Genomic DNA, 22,221 nt, shown 5'->3' with positions numbered 1-22,221 from the left:
AAGGACCACACTCAGGCTTTTTGTCAACAGCTTTTTGAATATGAGTAACTTTTTGAAGTCAGCCATGATTATTATAGACAATCTGGGAAAAGTCTAAACCTCAAAACCAGCCATAAATACTCATGATTTGACATGAATCCTTCTAGTCATATTAAAGATGGAATACATATCATAACCCCCCTACACACAGTTAATTCTCATTATTTACAGATTCTTTGCTTGCAAATGTCTACTCTCTAAAATTTCATTTGTAACCCCCAAATTATTATGTCACTCCTCTGTCATTTGTGGGATCAAACCTGCATCCTCATGGATACTGGTTGGGTTCATTACCACTGAGCCAGGCGAGGAACCCCCCAATATTATGTATTAAATAAGATATCTTTTTTTTGTGTGTGTCTTTTTAGGGCTGCAGCCCTTGGCATGTGGAGGTTCCCGGGCTAGGGGTCCAATTGGAGCTACAGCTGCCAGCCTACACTGCGGCCAGAGCAATGCCAGATTCAAACCATGTCTGTGACCTACACCACAGCTCATGGCAATTGGTGGATTCTTAACCCACTGAACAAGGCCAGGGATCAAACCCGCAACCTCATGTTTCCTAGTCAGATTCGTTTCCACTGTGCCGCAACGGGAACTCCTAAATAAGATATCTTAAACAGAAACACACATAAATCAAGGTTATGTGTTGACTGGTTGACAAAAAGTTGTGATGAGAGCCTTGCCAGGAACCTAACCCTGCATTTTCTCCAGGAAGACTGACTCAGTATTTGCTAATTCAGTGCTCATGACTATCAGATATAGCGACTGTGAATAATGAGGACCAACTGTATGTAGGTATGTTCTGTCTCTATAACCACATATAAATTCCCATATTTTCCCACATGAACTTTCTCCGTGCTATAAAATATCCTTTGGAAAGATAATTTTTTTTGGAGACAAAATGTTAAAAATTGATGCAGACCCTTCTACTACAAAAGAACTAACAGGTGATTAAAACAATAAAAAGATAGTTACTAAAAAAAAATTGTGCCATCTCTATAAAATGTGGCGCAATTTCAGAGTTCCTGCTGTGGTGCAAGGGGATCAGTGGCGTCTCTGCAGCACCAGGACGCAGGCTCCCTCAATCCCCGGCCCAGAGCAGTGGGTCAAAAGACCCATCATTGTCACAGCTGCAGCTTAGGTCACAACTGCAGCTTGTATCTGATCCCTGGCCCCAGAACTCCATATGCTGGGGGGCAGCCAAAAAAATAAATAAATAAAAAATAAATAAAATGTGGCACAATTTCAAAGAATCCAAAGGAATCAAGAAAGGAAGGAAAAAGAAACAGAAGAGGTAAAGAAGACAATGGAAAGAAACGTACAATAGACGGTAGTAAAAATAAATCCATACAGATCAGTAATTACAATCACTGTAATTAAAAAAAAAAAAATCCAGGAGTTCCCATTGTGGCTCAGCAGTAATGAACCCAACTAGTATCTATTAGGATGCAGGTTCAATCCCTGGCCTCTCCCCGTGGGTTAAGGATCCAGTGTTGCCGTGACCTACCATGTAGGTCGCAGATGCGGCTCGGACTCTGCATTGCTATGGTCGTGGTGTCAGCTGGCAGGTGCACCTCCAATCCATAGCCTGGGAACTTACATATGCCACACGTGTAGCCCTAAAAAGCAAAAAAAAAAAAAAAAAAAAAATTCAGCCTCTTGCTGTTTTCAAGAGAGACACCCTAAACCCAAGGATATAAGTAAGACAATAGAAAAAAATATATGATAAATATCACACAGCTGTATTACTTTTAAAATTTAAGGCAAAAAAAGACTCTAAGGCAAAAATTATTAGGAGCATTTAAGGGGCAACTGCACGATGATAAAACTTTTGATTTACTGAGAATTTGTCACAAGTCTAATTTGTCTGCACCTAATAACAGAGCTTCAAAACACAGAGGCGAAAATAATCCAGAAATGAGTTCCTTATCAAGAGGAAATTAAGAACACCTGTTCAACAAAAGACACACTGAGAAGGAAAAGCAAAGCAACCAAGTAGGAGGAGAAAATTTGCCAGACATATAACAAAGGATAATTAACTAGAATGTATTTTTAAAAACTTACAAAAAACTCTTAGCAATCCTTAAGAAAAAGACAAATTACCAATGGAAAACTGGACAAAAATCAGGGACAGGCATTTCATAGAAAACAAGAATGTCTGAAACACATGAAAAGATACTCCATTTAACAATTTGACAACAATGTAAAAGTATGGCAAGGAGTTCCCCTTATGGTGCAGTGGAAACAAATCTGACTAGTAATCATGAGGTTGCAGGTTTGATCCCTGGCCTCACTCAGTGGGTTAAGGATCTAGGGGTGCCATGAGCTGTGGTGTAGGTCACAGATGTGGCTCGGATCCTGTTGTCGCTGTGGCTGTGGTGTAGGCTGGCAACTGTAGCTCTGATTTGACTCCTAGCCTGGCAACTTCCATATGCTGAGGGTGCAGCCCTAAAAAGCAAAAAAAAAAAAAAAAAAGTCTCACAATTTCAAGTATCAGTGAGGCCATAGAGCAAGACTAACTCCCTGCTGACAGTGTGAATGGACACAGCCTCACCTGGCATCGCCTGGCAAAGGTGACCACATGCCCACTCTGTGACTGACGCAGCAATTTCCCTTGTAGGTATATTCTAGAGCAACATCTCAAACTGTTGTCCATGGACTCCTGGGGGTGGGTCTCTGGGACCCTTTCAGAGGGTTCACAAGGGCAAAACTACTTTCACATTCATACAATGTTACTGCCCCTTTTCCCTGGGTTGACATTTGCACTGACATCATAGAATGATGGGTAAAATCGCTGTCACCTTAGCTGGAATAGAGATAGGCCCCGAATGATACTAGTGGCTATGGTGTTTTTCACTACCACACACCCATAGTAAAATTTTTTAAAAAAGTAAGTGTGGCTTAAGAATGTTCTTGAGAAATATATAAGAAAAAAAAAGTAATAAAAAATAAAAGAAAAAAGAAAAAAAGAATTTCTTTGAGGAGGCAAAACTTTCAATTTTATTAAATCTCAACCTTTGAGTACATGTCTTTTTCATATTCTGTGTGACAAAATGGGAGTATAATCATCCCTCCACATCCAGGGGGAATAGTTCCATTATCCCTTGCGGATGCCAAGACCCACAGATGCTCAAGTTCCTTATGCAAGATGATGTAGGATTTGCATGAACCTATGCACATCCTCCTGTATACTTTAAATCATCTCTAGATGACTTATACTACCTAACACAATGTAAATGCTAGGTAGATAGTTTGCTGGGTGTGCAGAAAATTCAAGTTCTGCTTTTCAGAATTATCTGGAATTTTAACTTTTTTCTAATATTGTTGATCTGAGGTTGGTGGAACCTGCAGAGACAGAACCTGCAGACACAGAGGGAGGACTATAGACAAAGGCACCTCTGTACACACAGGGGTCCGATGGCGCTCTTGAGAAAAGTACTGCTGAGACTGGCTCATGAGCAGAACTTTACTCAAGGAACATCATTTTACTTGAAATAAGGACTGACCCATTATGGTTATTCAGACTTCAGAATTTGGCTGAATAACCATAATATTTCCTTGAAAAATAACAAAATAAGCCTGTAACTTCAAGGAAAACAATTGATAGTATTTGATGAGAAGGATAAAATTCAAGTTTGCAAGAGAAAATTGGGCACTTCTAACACATGTATCTGCCTCTGGAGCTTGACAGCTTCCCGATACTTAAGAAATTTTGGGGGAGATCCCATTGTGGCTCAGTGGTAATGAATCCATCTAGTATCCATGAGGATGTGGGTTCAATTCCTGGCCTCATTCACTGGGTTAAGGATCTGAGTTGCCATGAGCTGCAGTGTAGGTTGCGGACATGGCTCGGATCCAGCATTGCTGTGGCTGTGGTATAGGCTGGCAGCTGCAGCTCTGATTCAACCCCTAGCCTAGGAACATCCATGTGCTATAGGTGTGGCCCTAAAGAGCAAAAAAAGAAAATAAAAAAAAAAAGAAAGAAAGAAAAAGAAATTTGGGGGATGAGATCAGTAGTCATATGAATGAATATAATTTTAAAATATTGTATAATGAAATATTCCAACATTCAGAAGACCTGCTTGATTCAGGGAATCCATATTTTCCAAACGGCCAATGCATGTCACAAAATCATGCATGGGCAAAAAGATCCAACCAATGAATTTTAATGTGATAGAGTTTCTTTTCAGATTCCAAAGTGCAACTAATCTTAAAAATTAACCACTTGCTGGAGTTCCCGTCGTGGTGCAGTGGTTAACAAATCCGACTAGGAACCATGAGGTTGTGGGTACAATCCCTGGCCTTGTTCAGTGGGTTAAGGATTCGGCATTGCAGATGCAGATACAGCTTGGATCCCACGTTGCTGTGGCTCTGGCGTAGGCCAGCGGCTACAGCTCCAACTGGACCCCTAGCCTGGGAACCTCCATATGCCACGGGAGCGGCCCAAGAAATGGCAAAAAGACACACACACATACACACACACACACACAATTAACCACTTGCTGAGTTTTTATTTAGTATCAAAGAAGAATAGTCACAATTATCTGAAAAGGCTGTAAAATCCTCCTCCCTTTTCCAACTACCTATTTGTGGGAGGTTGGATTTTCAACCAAAATAATGTATGTCAAGAGACTGAATATAGAAGTAGATTAAGAGAATCTGACTTCTATTAAGTCAGTCATTAAAGAGATTTACAAAAAGTACTGTAAAACAATATCATTTGTCTCACTTTTTTTATTTTGGAAAATAGAGTTATTTTTCATAAAATATGTAAGTTGAACATATAATAGGTTATTACTATTTCTGAATAAATATTTTAAAAATATTTAATGGCTAATATTGTTTATTAATACTGGCAGATATTATTATTATTATTATCATTATTACTATTGTTATTATTTTTTGTCTTTTTGCCTTTTCTAGGGCCACTCCCGTGGCATATGGAGGTTCCCAGGCTAGGGGTCCAATCGGAGCTGTAGCCACCGGCCTACACCACAGCCACAGCAATCCAAGATCCGAGCTGCACCTGCAACCTACACCACAGCTCACGGCAACGCCAGATCCTTAACCCACTGAGCAAGGCCAGGGATCGAACCTGCAACCTCATGGTTCCTAGTCAGATTCGTTAACCACTGTGCCACTACGGGAACTCCTGGCAGATATTATTAATTCATCTACATAAGGAAGTTCTTTGGGGTCCTCCATAATTTTTAAAAGTGGAAAGTCATCCTGAGACAGAATCATTTGAGAACTGATGCCCTAGAAAAACGTACCCACATATTTTGGAAATGTTTAAGAATTTTCATAGTAGCAATGTCTATAATAGCCAAGAGGTTGGAAGCAATGTAAAAGTGAGTAAATAAATGTCACGTGCAATCTTGGTGTATGTCACAATAAAAAATAATACTTGGAAATGGCCAAAACCCCAAACAAAATAAAACAGAAGAACAAACAACCCAATAAGAGTAGCAAAGTCTCCTTCCCACTCCTGCTCCCACTCCATGCTAGGCTCCCCAGTGTAACCAGTATCCCTAGACATTGTCCACACGCACGTGCAAGCAGTTATGTATCATGTACCCTCCTTTGTGTTGCTACACAGACGGTCACATACTCCTTTTTTTGGGGGGGGGGCCATACTCAAGGCATATGGAGGTTCCCAAGCTAGGGGTTGAATCAGAGCTACAGCTGTCAGCCTCCGCCACAACCACAGCAACGTGGGATCTAAGCCTCATCTGCAACCTATACCACAGCTCACAGCAAGGCCAGATCCTTAACCTACTGAACAAGGCCAGGAATAGAACCTGTGTCCTTATGGATGCTAGTCAGGGTCTCTGCTGAGCCACAACGGGAACTCCAGTTACATACTCTTTGTTTCTCCTTTTCACTCTACTTTCTTCTCTCAACAAGGGATTTTTGGTGATTCTTATTCTCAGTCACTCTTACTCTTTTTAAAGGTTGACTAGCATTCTACCTATGTATGTATTATAATTTTTAATCCAGTCCCTATGGATAGTTTGCTTCCAGCCTTTTGTCATAAAACACAGAAGGATATCCCAAATATCTTTGTATACTTGAATGTGTATATCTGTAGGATAAATTGTTAGGTGTGGAAAGTTGGGGTCCAGAGTGTTCAGTTTAAGTGATGATGCTATTGCCATGCTGCCCTCCATAGTGGCTGTGCCAATTTCACCCCCTGCCCCCATGTATAGCGTGTCCTTTTCCCTACACATACACACCCACTGTGTTTAATCTTTGCTTATCCAAGAGGTGAAACGCCAATTGCATATTTAGTTTGCACATTTATTAGGGTCGAGGGTAGAAGACATGTTTCCAATTCTGGTTTGAATTTAACTCCTTGATTAGCAGCAGGCAAACTGTTGGTTGGGCTCTGAGAGGAGAGGGGTGGGTCTGAGACTCGGTGTGTGGACCCTGTCCTGAGCACCTGGCCCACCTTCAGAGGCCCTTAACGTTCCTTGAGCTGCACACACCAGTCTGCGCTCCCCCAGAGCGGCCACTAGAGGGCACAGGCGCCCACTGAAACGCACCAGGAGGGCATTCCCGGGCTTGGAACACCCGTTGTGTCCTCCACCCTCATACCCAACCAGGGCCTGGGCTCCCTGCCAGCCCCTTCAGCCTGGCTGGGTAAGTGACTGGGCCAGGGATATTCCACCCTACCAGGCCTTCCCTGGGATTCAGGGCTTCTGGGGTGCGAAGGCCTTGGGCTAGGGGCTTGGGTGGAGCCAGCATGGCCCCTCTAAGCCTATCTGCTCTGCTCTGGGCCCCTCCCAAGCTGGCTCAGCTGATGCTCCAGGGATTCTCGTGAGTGAGCAGGGGTCACTGCTGGGACAGTCCACCCAAGAGCCTTCTACCTTTGTGCTGGCCAGAGGGTCCTTGTTCACAAAAGCCTGGACAAACTCCTCAGGTCCAATGTGTCGTAGCCGTTCCTGCACCGGAGGGAGAAGAGGAGTCGGGAAAGGTACGAGGATCGGGTGCCAGCTGAGGGGCTGGAGTGGGGTTCTTGCGGCCCCCTGTCCAAGGACACCACAGAGCTCAGCACCATTCTGGAGGGGCAGCCCCTCTTTTCCCATGCCTACGGCTGCCACAATTCATGGGGGGCAGGGGGAAGTGTCCCCATGGGGAGTGCTTGTAGGGTGTGTTACCTAGGAAACCAGGCTGGAAATTGGGTGATTGAAATGACCCGCTCCCTCCGGAGTAGGCCTGGTGGCTAAGAGCATGGGCTCTGGGTCAGAATTGAATCCCGGCTGTGTCCCTTCTGCTGTGTGACTTCTGGCAAATCACCTAAACTCTCTGGGCTTTAGCTTCCTTATATGTGAAAAGGGGATAATAATAGCACCTACCTGGCCAGGTGGTGGGAGGATGAAATGAGATGGCGCATGTAAGAGTTGAATACAATGCCCAGAAACAGTAAGGGCACCATAAGTGGCGGAGGTTTAAAAGAAAAGAAACCTACTCTCTAGCCTCCTCCCTCTCTAGGGCAGGCCCCTGGGCTTCTAGATCTACAAGGAAACCAGTGTGCTGGAGGCTAGGCCAGGGCAGCTGCTTCACAAGCAGGAAGGCCTGTTTGGGCTTCTCTGGAAAGCTGGCATGGGTGCAGCAGTGTGACTGAGTCCTGGATGGGGAAACTGAGGCCTGAGTGGGGAAGGCGCTAGTTCTGGGAGGATCACACATCAGGTGGTGTCAGAGCCAGGATTGGAACCCAGTTCCTCTGTCCCAGGCCTGGGCAGGGCTGGTACCTCCAGCCCTCTTGTTCTTCGCCCTAGGAGTGCTGAGATACGTCTCCAGAATTAGGACCCTCTGGAGATGCCCAGTGGGCCCTGATGTCATGGTCTCAGGCCCTGGTTAGGCTGAGACAAGGTGAGGGGGCCAGATGGGAATGGGGGAGGGGTGGCTGGCAATTCTCAGTATTCCAGGCTTGGGGTCTGGGTGGAGGGGTGCCTCGGGCCTGCTCACCAGCTCCACATGGGTCAGCTGCTGAGCCAGTGTGTAGGGGTCACTGCAGATGCCGAGGAGCTCCCTGTGAATGGAGGCCGGAGGCTTAGTCCTGTAGGAGATGGGCTTGTCGGCACCCAGCAGGCCTTCTGGCCCCTGGCCCAGGGTCGCCAGCTTCTGGTGCAGAGCCTGCAGGAGCTGGTGCATCCTCTTTCGGTACGCCTGGAGGGGGATGGAGAGAGGGTGTTCAGCCCTGGATACCACCTCTGCCTGTCTGAGAGGCAGGCAGCTCCCCAGCTGGCAGGGATGGGCTGGTCCTAGGTGTGGCTGCACCTGCCCCCCTCTGAAGCAGGACCCAATCCAGGGCAGGTTGGGGTTGGGGCCACAGTTGAGGCTGACTGGGGAGCAGGCTGCAGGATTACCGGTGGAGCCAAGAAGAGCACATATCAGGGAGGGTGAACACGGTCCAAAAGTGCCCCAGCTGTCTGGGCAGAGGGGCTGGGTGGAGATGCCCAGGGGGCCCTGATGTTATGGTCTCAGGCCCTAGTTAGGCTGAGACAAGGTGGGGAGCCAGATGGGAATGGGAGGGAGGAGATGGCTGGGAAGCCTCAGTATTCCAGGCTCAGGGTCTGGGTGGAGGGTGGCTCAGGCCCGCTCCTGGCAAGAGGGGTAGGGTGGGGTGGGCTCTGCCAGGGAGCAGAGCAAGGAGATGTGGAATGGGCCCTGCCCTGGGCACTGGCCTTTTGTAACGGGGTCCCCTCCTGTCTCCCAGGCCTAGCTCAGAGAGGACATCTCTGACCTGCCTTGCTGTCTGTCCTCTGCCCAGGTCACCCTGCGGGACTTCCTCATAGGGTCACTGTAGGAGATGATTAGGTGTTTTCCTCCCCCGCAGAATGATAACTCAGCAGGGCCAGGAAGTCTGGGTTGACCTCTCTGTGTCACAGCTCTGGGCACACAGTAGACACTTGATAACACCTTACTGTACCAACGGTCCTTCTCCATGCAGCTCAGGTGGTTGGTTTTGGGAACCACCCCACCCCATCCCCAGGGAACTGATCATTGTCCCCTCAGAGACCCCCATTTCCAAGGAAGGCATCATCGGACTGGCTCTGTTTACTGAGCAAGATGTTTACACGTTCCCAGAGGTTTGGTCAGTAACACACAGACTTGCCAGCAAATGGCTCCCCCAGAGTTGGATTCAACCCCCTTGAGTCAGGAGCTGGCCTGGGAGCTGCAGTGGCATCTAGGGCCTGGATTCCTGGCTACAATGAGGAGTTAGGCAGACAGGTGGTGTCCAGTGGGGCTTGGTCCCAGAGGCCTCAGAAGATGACCAGGGGTGGGTGGTCAGTACTGCGAGGTAATTTCAGATGGAAAAAGTGCACATTCTTCATGCTGCTTTGAAACACACAAATCCAGAGACATTTTGCAGGTGGGGCGGTGGGGCATAGGGCCAGCCTTAAGTCTATGAAGGGGCTCAAAGGGGTACTGAGGTCCAGCTCTGTTGTGCCTGGAGCTCCAGTGATGGAGATGGAGCCCAGCCCCTTATGAAAGCGCTTCTCTGCGGAGTGGCCAGGTCGGCTATGGCAGAGCCCTCAGGACACAGGGAATCCAAACCTGAACCCTAATACTAACCCTAACCTTAACTCCCAGAGCTGTGGGACAGGCCCAGAGGCACCCACAGGTTAGCTGGGCAGTGCGTAAGTAAACTGAGATCCACCTCTTCTCTTTGTCTCCTGTGGAATGGACACCCCCTCCCAGCTCTGCTGTGTCCGAAGCGTGGTCAGCACCCTGCCTTCCGGGTCCTCATTTGAGTGCCAGGGAGACGGTGAATTGGGTCCGGCCAGAGCCAGCCCAGTGACACAGTTAGTCGCCAGTGAGCCCCGACATCAGCACCCCCATCTCTCTCTGCCACCCAGCCCAGAGGTGGCCACACTGCTGTCGAGTTCCCACATCTCCCACTCGCCCTTTCCCCACCCCTCTGGCTCCACTCCCATCACCATGAGACCAACTCTTACTGTCACCAAGGATCTCCTGTCATGAAATCCAAGGGCCATTTCTCAGGTGGCATCTGCTTCAGGCCCCTGGTTCCTCCTGCTCTGGACTGTTTGCAGGCTTGTCTCTCTGCACTGTGGTTGGATGTCTGGGTTCTGTCTCTGTCTAGTTCTCTCTTGTCCATGCTCCGTGCCTCGTTCCTGGGTTTTCTGGTTCACGTCAAATGTCATTTAGTGTTTGTGTGTGGACAATGTTCTTGTCTGCTCTCCAAAGCCATGCGGCCAAGGGGCCACCTGAACCTGGTGTCAGGCACCTGGGCACGGCCCCATCCCCAAGTGCCTTGTCCCTCAGGCCCCTCCAGGTCATCACCAACCCCTCTTGACTTTGCATTCTTCCATCCCCATGCTTGTTTCCCACCACGGTCTCTGTGTTCCAGGCCACAGCAATCTCCCTGGGGGCTGCAGCAGCCTCCTCAGTGACCCCCTGCATCCATGCTGGCCTCTCTTCACTCCATCCTGCAGCCAGAGTGTTCAAAATGCCACTCTGACCACTGTGACCCCCCTTCCCTAAAACGCCCCCCTGCTTTTGCAGAGACAAAAGCTCTGAGGCCCAGAGGTTAGCTCTGACCATGCTCAGTGGCCTCCAGGTAGCCCTTGCTCCTCTTTTCAGTGCCCCAGACACAGGCCACTCCTCCATCCCTTTCACCCCTTGTCCCTCCTGCCTGCCCATGACCCGAGCAGGACCTGTGCAGCCTTCCCCCTCCAAGCTCCGTGTCTTTCCTTCACAGCCCACCCCAGTCTCTCACTGGACTCTCAGCTCCACGAGGGCAACACCGGGCCACTCTTTGCTGGTCCCTGGCATGAACACGAGGGGCCCACACACAGTTGCTGACTGGATAAACCTTGACGTGCTGCTAGTCAGTCAGCCTCTCCAAGGCAGAGTGTGGAGCCCTCCTGAAGCCAAGGGTACAGTGCGTCTGTGGCTACAGTTTGACAGAACCATGTGCTGAGCCTATTTAAAAAAATATGCAGACAATTTTGCAAGACTTGTTTCTATTGAACCAGTATTTACTCTGAGTAATTGCCATTGACTGTGTGCTAATTCATTTACAATTTTTCCACTGGTGTTAATCTCAAGCTTATCTGTTGGCTCTTTCTCTTCTGTTCCTCTTTTGAATGTGGGGATGATATTTGACCTTCTCCTTGACCTCCTCTCATTTTCTTACTGATATCTCTGCCTTGTGGACGCAGGCTGGGAGATCTTGGTGCATCTGGGGCCTCCCGCTGAGGATGCCCAGGAGTTCTCTGTCAGTCAGGAGCCCACATTTGGAGCGCCAGGGTGCACCCAGTGTGGCCCAGCTCTCCCCCGTAATTTGCCCACAAACTGGGAGGATGAGGGCTGGACTGTCTCCTCTGTTGTTCCCACGGAAGGGCCTGCTGTGTACACAGAGCTGGGTGCAAGTGCAGAGGTTGCTGTTCGAAGGTGCCCTGGGTGGTGACAGTGGCTCTCCGGGTGCCTCCTAGTTCTCCTGGACTGAGCATTTGGTGATTAGAACCCATTTCTGGCCAGACTGGTTCAGGCCCTTGTTTTCTAAAATTCCCAAAATTCCCACCTGACACCCACAGGTGATGGCCAAAGGGCTCAGCCCACCAGCACAGGCAGGAGCTCCGTGCCCACTGCCAGCTCCATCTTCAAGTCAGCTTTCCACCACCTACGCCCTGGGGAGGGGGGCCCAGCAGACAGATGGGTGAGTGGGAAAACAAGGTCAGTCTTCTGTGGCCAGCGCAGTGGGTGTGGCCAGCGCAGTGGGTATGGCCAGGGCACTGATGTCCTGCTCTCTCCCTCACCCAGGGCTGTGAACCTCTAGCCTCCCCCAGGATCCCCTAGTTTTCCTCAGCCTTGGCATTGGCCACCCTAAGCGGAAACTGCTAAACCTGACCTATTGGGACCCCCCTGCACCAACCCCGCAACAAAGGCAGGGTCTCCTGCCCCACAGAGGGTGGCCTGGAACAGGCATCTCAATGCAGTGGCCGGATGCTGGAAGGCTTCCATGGGAATCCGCAGAACATACAGTCAAGGACTGGCCTTCTCAGCTTCTCTCTAGCCTCTTGAGGTGACAGGGAGCACAGTGAGGCCATGAAGCTTCCAGGAAATGGCGGGGGGTGGGGGGAGCAGGAAGAAAGGGAAAAGTGTCGCCAGTCACAGCCACTTTGACGGGAAAGGCTCCCTCTGCCCTGGACTGTCTCCTCCATGTCCCCGAGCAACATGGTTCTCTTCAGAGCCCTGGGAGGGAGGGGTGCTCATCTTCTCTCTTAGAGAAATTATTTTAAGGCTCAGAGAGCTTAAGTGACCTGCCCAAAGACACACTGCTCTGAAAACACTCGTGCTCATCTCACTGGATTGGGAACGACCCTTGATATCATTTATTCCTATCTCTGTGTAAAAAATCATTTATAAGATAATTTTGAAATGTTTTTGGAGCAAAGGATAGAATGTCTATGATTTGTTTAAAAATAATTTGGAGGGAGGGGAAAGTTTGGGAGAGGATAAAAGAAAACACGTTTGGGAATTTTTTTTTTCTTTTTTTGCTTTTTAGGGCTGCATGTGTGGCATATGGAAGCTCCCAGGCTAGGGGCTGAATTGGAGCTGCAGCTGCCGGCCTATGCCAGAGCCACAGCAACTCAGGATCCAAGCCACACCTGCCACCTATACCACAGCTTATAGCAATGCTGGATCCTTAACCCACTGAGTGAGGCCAGAGACTGAACCCGTGTCCTCATGGATATTAGTAAGGTTTGTTACCACTGAGCCGCAATGGGAACTCCACGTTTGGCAAAATGTTGATCATTGTTGAAGCTATGTGATGAGCACACAGGAGTTCATGGTTATGATTACCTATCTTTGTGCATGTTTGCAATGCTCCCTAACAAAATTTCATAAAAGTTAAAAGCAATCCCCATATGCCTGAATTTTGGAAAGAGTTTGTTCATCATCATAGCTCACATTTACCAAGTGCTGAAATATGAGCACACGTGACTTCAGGACGCTGCCTGAGAGCTGCATGGTGGGAACAGTTATTATCTCCGTCGACTAATGAAGAAACCCAAATTCAGAGTGGGAAAGCGCCTTGCCCAAAGTCCCACCACTGTGGTTTCTGAGCTTGGATCTGGGCTCAGGAAGTCTGACCCAGATCCCATGTTCTGAGTCCGAGGGGCCCTACCTCATCACTTTGGTTCAGGGCTCACCGGCTCTCTCCCAGCTGAGACTGTGGTGGGAGGGGAGCAGCCTGCAATCCATCTGCAGCATCCAGGGGAGCGGCCTATGGGACATCCCCTTGGAGCACATGCTTTCTGGGGAACGGCAGCTTGGGGATTACAAAGACATATGGGACACTTCTGGCCTGGGCCTGGGTAGGTGGCATGGGGACTAAGGAATCCCGGTTCCAGTTCAAACCACTCAGCACACCTAACTGGATTCCAAAAGAAGGAATGAGAAATGCTCAAACCAGTTATCTCTACTCTGAAAACCCACACCTACTGAATGACTACTCTTGACAGCCCATTCATATAGGTCTTGGTTGTATCTTATTTTCATCCACTGAGTGGTTAGAAAAGATTTCCCAGCACAGCCCTGAACAGATTCTTGGGGGGTTGGTGAAGAGGCACTGCTTCTCCAGGAAACAAGCCCAGGATTTAGACCTGTCCCACACCACCACGGCCCGAATGGCAGGGTCTTCCTCTGAAATGGCTCTGCCAATGGCAGAGGCAGGCCTGATCAGGGTGGATAATCCATCTTGTCTATGGCTAAGACCCCACACTGTTTGAAGACTTTCTGTAGGGAGAGGGAGATAAAGCAGGAGACTGGGCTTTCATCTCCCTACATACCCCTTATTCCATCCATCCATCCTGTACCCATCTCTTCTCCACCCATCTGTTATTTCCCATCTCCCCTTTTATACAGTCATCCACCCACAGATCCATCAATTCACTTACCTATACTTCCTCCATTCTAACATTTGCCCTCATCCATCTACCCACTCTTGGATCTATTTATCTATCATCCATCCATCCATTCACCCACGTATTCACCTCCTAACTATTCATCTATCCATCCACCATCCATCCATCCACTCACCTTCCCACCCATGTTCCCATCTACCCATCCACACCCCCACCCACCATCTACCCACTCACCTGCCCTCTAATCCATATATTCATCCATCTCCCTACTCACCTGTCCACCATTTCTACCTTTCTCCTCTACTTCTTTCCATCAGTCTTTCCACATCCACTTATCCCATAAATCTCGCTGCCTACCCAGTTGCCCAGACTTCTCTCTCCCCACTCCATCCATCCATCCAAGTAGCCAGCTATGTACCCAGCCAGTCAGTCAGCATCTCCCCTCTCTGCTTCATCCTCCTGATCTATCCAATCATTGAGCCTTCCCCACCCCTGTTCTCTGCTGTATCCCAAGCCAAGTCATAATCGCCAGATGGACCAGGGGATGCAGAAGAGGAGGAGGAGATGACTCTCTTCTCAAGGAGATCTCAGAAAAACTAACTTGCCTGCTATGTAAAGTGACCCCAGGGCGGGGGCTCCCTTTCCAAGCCTCAGTTAGGCTTTGGATTTTATGGCTTGCTGTTGCCTAGCCTGTCTGAGCAGTTTTCCTTTGGCTCTGCCATGTTCAGACCCACTTTGTGGCAGCTCACTATCTATCAGCTTGCCACATTCAGTCTCCACCCAAGGCAAGTGACATGCACTACCCCTCACTGTTCTCACCTAAGCCTGAGAGGTAGGGGTTCTTGTTCCCCTCTCACCTTTAAGTGCCTTCCCCAGAGCAATGCAGCTGGGAGAGCAGGGCAGAGTGTGGGGTACAGGGGCACCTGATTCCCCAGTACCCTGGCTGCCTCCCAAGCCACTGGGAAAGAAGCCTGACCATGCAGCCACAAGAGCCCATGAGTGGGTCTTCCTGCTGTCTGATGCCACTGATAAGAGCAGAGGCCTCATTTCTCTGCCTACTCTGCAGTGCCTGATTCCCTGATGGGGCAGAAAGAGGCTAATTTAGAGCGGCTGCAATATGCTGGTAGGGGAGAGGGGGGCCCTGAGGTGGGCCTAGGAACAGGCTGAGGTCCCTGAGTACGAGGGTGTCGACAAGGTGAAGAGACTCTGGCTTGGTTCGCCCACCTCGTCACAGGGGGCGATGCGGCCCACCACGTCCTTCAGGTGACATATGGTTGACTCCTCCTGGAAATCCCGGGGGAACGTCTCGGTCCACTCGGTCAACAACTGGAGCAGTTTGGGGCCAAACTTCCGGACCCGGGCCTGCAAGGCAAGCCAGGGTCATCTGCGTTTGGTGAGGGTTGCTCAGGAGACTGGGGTCACAGCAGCCACCACCTCAGCTGCTCATTGCCCATCTGGGCTGCCGCGGGTAGCCGGGGTGGGGGGCAGCCGCCATGGTCAAGGTGGGGAAGGGGCTCGTGTCTTATCTGCACCAGGGGACAGAGAAAGGACATGGGGATGGGGCCTGACCCCAGGAGAACAGAGGGGGGACACACGCATATTTAGGATAAGGGCCATCTTTTGTTTGTACCTGCCAGTCATCCCATCTCCCTTCCTGTTGTGACAGCGTCCCACTTTGGCTTTGGGTTCCCCTCTCCCTCATCACCAGCTGACCCTGCCCCAGGGCACCCAGATCAGTGCTGGCCAATCAGGGCATGGCACACCCCCATCATGCACTGTGATTGGTTCACAAATGGGCAAGCGGCCTAAGCTAAGCCAATGAGCTCTAGACTTTTGTTCTCTTTCTACAGGATTGGGAAGGGTGGACTTGGAGCTTGGAGCCTCAGAGGCCTCCTGTCACGGCACACTAACCTGCCTGAGCGAGAGTGAGGCTGGCCCACAAGAAACTGGAACAGAGGGCCTTAGGGAAAAGACCACGTTTTAATGATGTTTGAGCCCTTGGAATCAGTGGTACCTTGAGACTCTGTCGTTACATGAGCCAGTAAAGTCCCTTTGCCTTTGGCCAGTTGAAGTTGGGTTTCTATCACTGGCACACATGTATAAACAAAGAGTTGTAGCCTGTGGGATCTGGTCAGGGACCAAGAGAAGGATGTGGGGAATGGAGGGAAAGTTGGGCCATCAGAGGACCCATAGAAGAGGAAAGGGTGGAGCAGAGAGCTGGGATGAGGAAGCCCAACAGACACTATAGGGCAATCCGAGGCCACAGATGGCAGGGCCCTAACCGGGGGATTCTGGGGGCCCAGGTCTGGGCTCAGGGTGAGCTGGAGGGCTCCCCTAGGGCACTGGAAAACAGCGCCAGGGTTAAACATTCTGACTGTCCCTTCTGGCTCTGGGTCTTAGACAAGTCAGAAACCCCTGTGGGCTCCTTGTCAGGAGAACAGGGCCAGTCACTGCCTCTCCAAGATATTGATGCCTGTCAGGGGACAGCTGTACACTCAGGGGCCCCTTACCCTGCCCCGCCTCTCACCTTGTCCAGCACTGGCTGGTCCAGCTGCTGCTGCTCGATGCACAGGTGGCAGACCCGGGCCAGGAGCTCCCGGGGCTCGATGAACAGGCGGGAGCTCAGCAGGAAGGTGAAGATGTAGGCTTTCTAGGGTGACATGGGAGAAAGGCAGGACGTGCTCACAAGGGTGTGGGAGGATGTGCCTCCCAGACCAGAACAGCCCACCCCCCAGGCCTGGCTAGCCCCAGCCTTGCTGTCTTCTCCATGCCTGCTGCCTATCTCCCCACTGGGTAGATCACCCACCTCAGGGTAGTAGTCAGCCGTGGGCACCAGGTGCTGGATCAGGGTGTCCAGGGAGGCTGAGGATGGAGGTCCATCCAGGAGGGGCTGCCCAGCCTGCTCGCCATCCGTGGGCTCAGTAGGGGGTGGGCCGAGGCTGCCTGGGGTGACCATGTCGGAGGTGCTCAGTGTCCGGGGCATGCCTGCCTGCAATGGCAAGGGGCAGTTGGACCTGCTGGTCCTCCAGGATCCTGGCTGGGTGGGCCCTGCCTCCCATAGACACTTCAACACCCACCTGAGCCCAGTGATCACTTCCTGGGAAAACTGCTAGGGAGGGATCCCCACCTTATATTCACTGTATCCCCCATGACCCATCTCTCCTCCATCTCAGTCCCAGCCATTTAGGACTTTCCAGTATCCACTGCTACCCCCAATGAAGGTTGTTTTTGACCAGGCCTAGATAATGAGCATATTCCCCCACAAGACCTGGTCCAAACTAGAGGGCTTGAATTCAATCCTAGAACTTCCTTTTTTTTTTTTTTTTTTTTTTTTTTTGGCCATTTCTTGGGCCACTCCCACAGCATATGGAGGTTCCCAGGCTAGGGGTCAAATTGGAGCTGTAGCCGCCGGCCTACACCACAGCTCACGGCAACGCCAGATCCTTAACCCACTGAACAAGGCCAGGGATTGAACCCGCAACCTCATGGTTCCTAGTCAGATTCGTTAACCACTGCGCCATGACAGGAACTCCAATCCTAGAACTTCTGAGGCACTTGAAAACGTTTTCCCCTGGGCTTCTAAGCTGGTGGAATGGCACTCTTGGGGCCATCTTGTCCCCACAAGGCCATCTTGCCCCCCAGTTCAGTGTGTGAGGCCCTGGATCCTGCCATGCCTGAAGCTGCTCTTTTGTCAGTTCCATCACATGAGCCTGATTGAGTTTCTCTTGGGTGCAGACAAATGGCTGTCCTTCATAGCCTGGTCTTCCCGGCTCTTTGTGATTAGGATCCACTGACCTGTCCAACTATCCCCTGCCCCGCTGCCCTGCAGGAAGACCCTCCCACTATCTTCAATCCTCCATCCCTCTGGACATGGCTGAAACATCTCCTCCTAGGCACAACCTTCCCTGTTTCCCCAGGCTGGGCCTGACTTCTGGTGGGAATCAGCATCCTCTTTGTCAGCACTGTGGAATGCTCGGGGGTGCTGCTGGTGCATGGTGCAGAGAAAGATCTCACCCAGACCCCAAGGTGGGGCCGAAGCCTGCGTGTCTTCTGACCCAGCCCTGAGCCAAGGGCCTGGCCTGCCACAGGAGCCCGATCCGTGAGCATGCAGCAAATTGCACTTCCTCTCCCTGGCTCTGCCACAGACCTCTATAGGCCAGTCTTCCTGAATGAAGACTGAGGCACTCATGGCAACACTGTGACTGTCTAACCCTCCCCCACACAACATTCAAGTCGCCCCCACGGCTTCAACTGTGGTGTCCAGCAGGCTCACCACAGTGGCCTTCCAGGGACCAGGCTCCCCCTCACCCTGCTCACCTCACTCCTGCTGCTCCCCAAGGAAGACCCCGGCTCTGGCCTGTTTCTGACTTCAGCCCCCTGGGTGACCTGGCCCTGAAAGTAGAGACAGAAACACTTGGAGAGTCAAAGCTAATGTTGGGTCAGAAGGAGCCCCATGGAAAGCCAGCACGAGGATGTGTGGGTGTGGGAGCTGTGGGGTCTGGGTTACAGTGCGGGGGGCAGGAACAATTGTGGGCAGCAGCCTAGACAGTTCCAGCTCCGGGGACAGCCGCAGCTTTATTTTCACCTTCCTGGCAAAGTTGTAAATGTTCAATTTTCAGCTGATGAAACTGTAACATTTCACAAAACTGCCTCATGTCCATCCCACGGGGAGGCTGCTGTGCATGTGGGCATGCAGGGCTGCCTGTGCCCAGTAGGGAATGGTGGTCAGCTCTGGGGTGGGCGCTGCCTCTGCCCCAAACCCTCATTCCACCAGATAGAACACTCTCGAGGCCAGCAAGGTGTGCTCTCTTCTGCTGGACACCTGGTACCTTCTTCTCTCTGTAGTCCGCCCCAGATCCCAGTCCAGTTTTCTCAAAGATGAGCCAGGATCGGAGATGGAGGTAATTCTGGAAACTTCTCTGCGGGGCAGGGTGGTCTGTCAGATGATGTGGGAGGGGCCGCAGAGGGGTCTTTCTGGGGAAGCCAGGATGCCACAGCTTCAAGACAGAGCACCTCAGGCCTGGCCTGGTACTGGGGGCTGGGTGTGCGGCACTGGACACATGGGGGAGGGGGAGCACCCAGCTCCATTCCAGACTGGCAAGTTTACACTGAAGGTCTGGGGTTGGGTGAAGCTGGGGGCTAGAACCGGTATGACCCACAGGGATGCCCAGAGAATAGAGGGGCAGCTGGTGTTACCCTCCCACCTCCAACCATCCATTTCGTCACCAGCAGGGCCCTGGCCTGGGTCTCAGTGGATGGGCTGTCTCACTGTTCCAGTCTCTGGTGTCCTCCCTCTATTGCTGAGGGTCATTTATCGTGCCTGCATGGAGGGGCTGCTGGCCCTGTCTAGGCATTGTAGACGGATGGGAGCTCTTGGAGCCGGAAAGGGCTCGGAGGAGGCAGATAGGAAGCAGGCCAAGGCATGCAGAGAGACTGAGGCTCTGCAGGGTGTGCCTGGGCAAGGGGAGGGGGACAATGACTCCCTGCAGCTGGATGTCCCTTTGAGATAGGGTGGGTGCGGTCAGAGCCGTGGTAGTGCCCCTGCCATCCCTCCTGTCCCTCCGCCCCCTCCCAGGTGTGCTGGTGCAAACATCACGCTCCTCCCTTGTGCAGGGGCTCCAGCCTGCTGGGAACTGAGAGATGGGCTATGGGAGTGGGGGTGGGGACACCCTCTTTTCCCCTGCACACTTTCTCCCATAGTAACTGCTTTTTGTTAGTTTCTTGTCTATTGTTCTAGAACTTCTTTATGCATGGACAAGAAAACACATCTCTTCTTCATTACACAAGAAGTAGCTCATTGCACACTCTCCTACACTCTTCACAGCAGTGCCTTTTGGAAATCTTCCCATGGCAGGACAGAGCATCTTCATGCTATTTTTATTTTTTATTTTTTGCCAAACCCGGGCCACAGAGGTGAAAGCACCAAGTCCTAACCACTAAACCACCAGGGAACTCTCCATGCTTTTCAATTTTTAATCATCCCACAATTTCCACTGTTTGGATGTGCAGGAGTAATTTTTAAAAGCCAGTGATGAAGCAACCCCAATGTCCATCAACAGATGAATGGATAACAAAATGTGGTGTATACACAAGATGGAATGTTATTCAGCCTTAAAAAGGAAGGACATTCCGACATGTGCTGCAACATGAGTTGAGGACTCTAGGCTGAGTGAAGTAAGCCAGACACAAAGTACCAATACTGTATGATTCTTTTTATATGAAGTTCCTAGAGAAGTCAAGTTCATAGAGATAGAAAGTAGATGGCAGGAGTTCCCGTCGTGGCGCTGTGGTTAACGAATCCGACTAGGAACCATGAGGTTGCGGGTTCGGTCCCTGCCCTTGCTCCGTGGGTTAACGATCCAGCGTTGCCGTGAGCTGTGGTGTAGGTTGCAGACGCGGCTCGGATCCTGCGTTGCTGTGGCTGTGGCGTAGGCCGGCGGCTACAGCTCCAATTAGACCCCTAGCCTGGGAACCTCCATATGCCTTGGGAGCAGCCCAAAGAAATAGCAAAAAGACAAAAAAAAAAAAAAAAAAAAAAAAAGAAAGTAGATGGCAGTTCCCAGGGAGAAGGGGGAGACAGGTTATTAACAGAGTTTCAGTTTTGCAAGACGAAAATAAGTCTGGAGATGGATTGTGGTAATGGTTTCACAACAATGTGAGTGTACTTAATGCCACTGAACTGTGCACTTAAAAAGGGTTAAGATGTAAATTTTATGTTACATGTATTTTACCATAATTTTTTGTCTTTTGTCTTTTTTTTTTTTAGGGCCACACCCACAACATATGAAGGTTCCCAGGCTAGGGGTCTAATGGGAGCTATAGCCACCAGCCTACGCCACAGCCACAGCAACACCAGATCCTTAACCCACTGAGCGAGGCCAGAGCTCAAACTGGCAACCTCATGGTTCCTAGTTGGATTCATTTCCACTGCACCACAATGGGAACTCCTATTTTACCATAATACTTTTAAAAGCCAGTGATGCTGAGAAAATCATTTCTTGTCACAATTTCCCTTGAAAATATATATTTTGTCCTTTTAGGGCCACACCTGAGACATATGTAAGTTCCCAGGCTAGGGGCCAAATCAGAGCTGGCCTACACCATAGTCACAGCAACTTGGGATCCAAGCCTCATCTGCAACCTACAACAAAACTCACAGAAATGCTGGTTCTTTAACCTACTGAGCGAGGCCAGAGATTGAACCCACATCCTCATGGATACTAGTCAGATTCGTTACCTCTGAGCCACAACTGGAGCTCTTCCCTTGGAAATCTTTGAAATCAACCCAATCTGTGCTTTGAAGCACAGAGCCGGCGTGGTGTACATGAGCAGGGGCTGGGAGTCTGGGGCCAGCACAGATGGGGTCCTGAGCGGGCTGGCAGGCTGTTCTGTTTGTGCTCCATCTAAAGAGCCTATTCCAGTTCTCTTTCTCTGCTTTTCTGGGATCTGGGGTTCCAAGAGTGTGAACAGAACTGTGCTGACTCCAGTAGGTGTCAAAGTGTTGGAGCAGCCCTTTAAATACTCCTGGGCAGGGCTATATATATACTTAGAATTGGACAAGATTTGGCTTGATGTGCAAAGAGACATCTGGTATTTGTTTGTTTCCTTTCATCTTTTCAGGGCCACACCCATGGCATATGGAAGTTCCTAGACTAGGGTCAAATTGGAGCTGCAGCTGCTGGCCTACGCCACAGCTACAGCAACAGCAACACAAGATCTGAGCTGAGTCAGCGACCTACACCACAGCTCATGGCAACGCCAGATCCTTAACCCACTAAGCAAGGCCAGGGATCGAACCCACATCCTTATGAATACTAGTCAGGTTTGTTACTGCTGAGCCACGACAGGAACTCTAAAGAGCCTTAGGTTTGCTAGTGTCCTTTCATCTTAATGAAACTGTTAGAAATTTATCCCAAGAAAATAATCTAAAGAGGAAGAGCTGTGGAAAGGAGTTTGGTCCTGTTTTAATTATAAACAGTAAACTAAATCCAGAGTGTCATAGATGATGAACAAAAAGAGAATGGACAGGATCCTGTCACATATCCATTAGTGGAGTTTCTATTGCCAATGAAATGATAGTTCCGAGGACTCAGTGATAACACCGAAACAGTTATAATGTAAGGAAGTGAAATGGCAGGAGAGAAAATTGCACCTCTAACATGATACGAACAGCATCAAAACTACAATTGAGGGGCATGCCCCCCTTGCCCTGATGTTGTCATTGTCTTAGTGTCAGCCATTCAAGCAGAAGATCAAGATCAATCATCAAGGGAAGCTACAA

The 22,221-nt window shown here is 50.2% G+C and overlaps 1 protein-coding gene across 3 annotated transcripts in view; it reads right to left on the bottom strand.

Moving 5' to 3' along the window:
• The window catches only part of RASGEF1C (RasGEF domain family member 1C), an 82,703-nt gene that overhangs the window by 17,904 nt on the left and 42,578 nt on the right, over window positions 1-22,221 (bottom strand). For 2 of the 3 annotated variants that reach the window (XM_021084318.2, XM_085013605.1), the window contains exons 2-7: window positions 18,258-18,332; window positions 16,747-16,929; window positions 16,468-16,590; window positions 15,165-15,302; window positions 8,011-8,211; window positions 6,909-6,983 (exon numbers count right to left, since the gene is read on the bottom strand). In XM_021084318.2, the coding sequence (XP_020939977.1) occupies window positions 6,909-6,983; window positions 8,011-8,211; window positions 15,165-15,302; window positions 16,468-16,590; window positions 16,747-16,923 (714 nt within the window). In that variant the 5' untranslated portion in view covers window positions 16,924-16,929; window positions 18,258-18,332. The remainder of the gene's footprint in view (window positions 1-6,908; window positions 6,984-8,010; window positions 8,212-15,164; window positions 15,303-16,467; window positions 16,591-16,746; window positions 16,930-18,257; window positions 18,333-22,221) is intronic. The other variant, XM_021084319.2, reaches the window with a different exon arrangement.

This window comes from Sus scrofa, chromosome 2 (assembly GCF_054392235.1).
Source record: "Sus scrofa isolate SSC_HxYL_T2T_F1_AM1 chromosome 2, Sscrofa_HxYL_maternal_Yorkshire_Landrace_v2.0, whole genome shotgun sequence".
Classification (NCBI taxonomy): Eukaryota; Metazoa; Chordata; class Mammalia; order Artiodactyla; family Suidae; genus Sus; species Sus scrofa.
The sequence above is the reverse complement of the archived record's forward strand: the minus strand, read 5'-3'. Positions and strand labels throughout refer to the sequence as shown.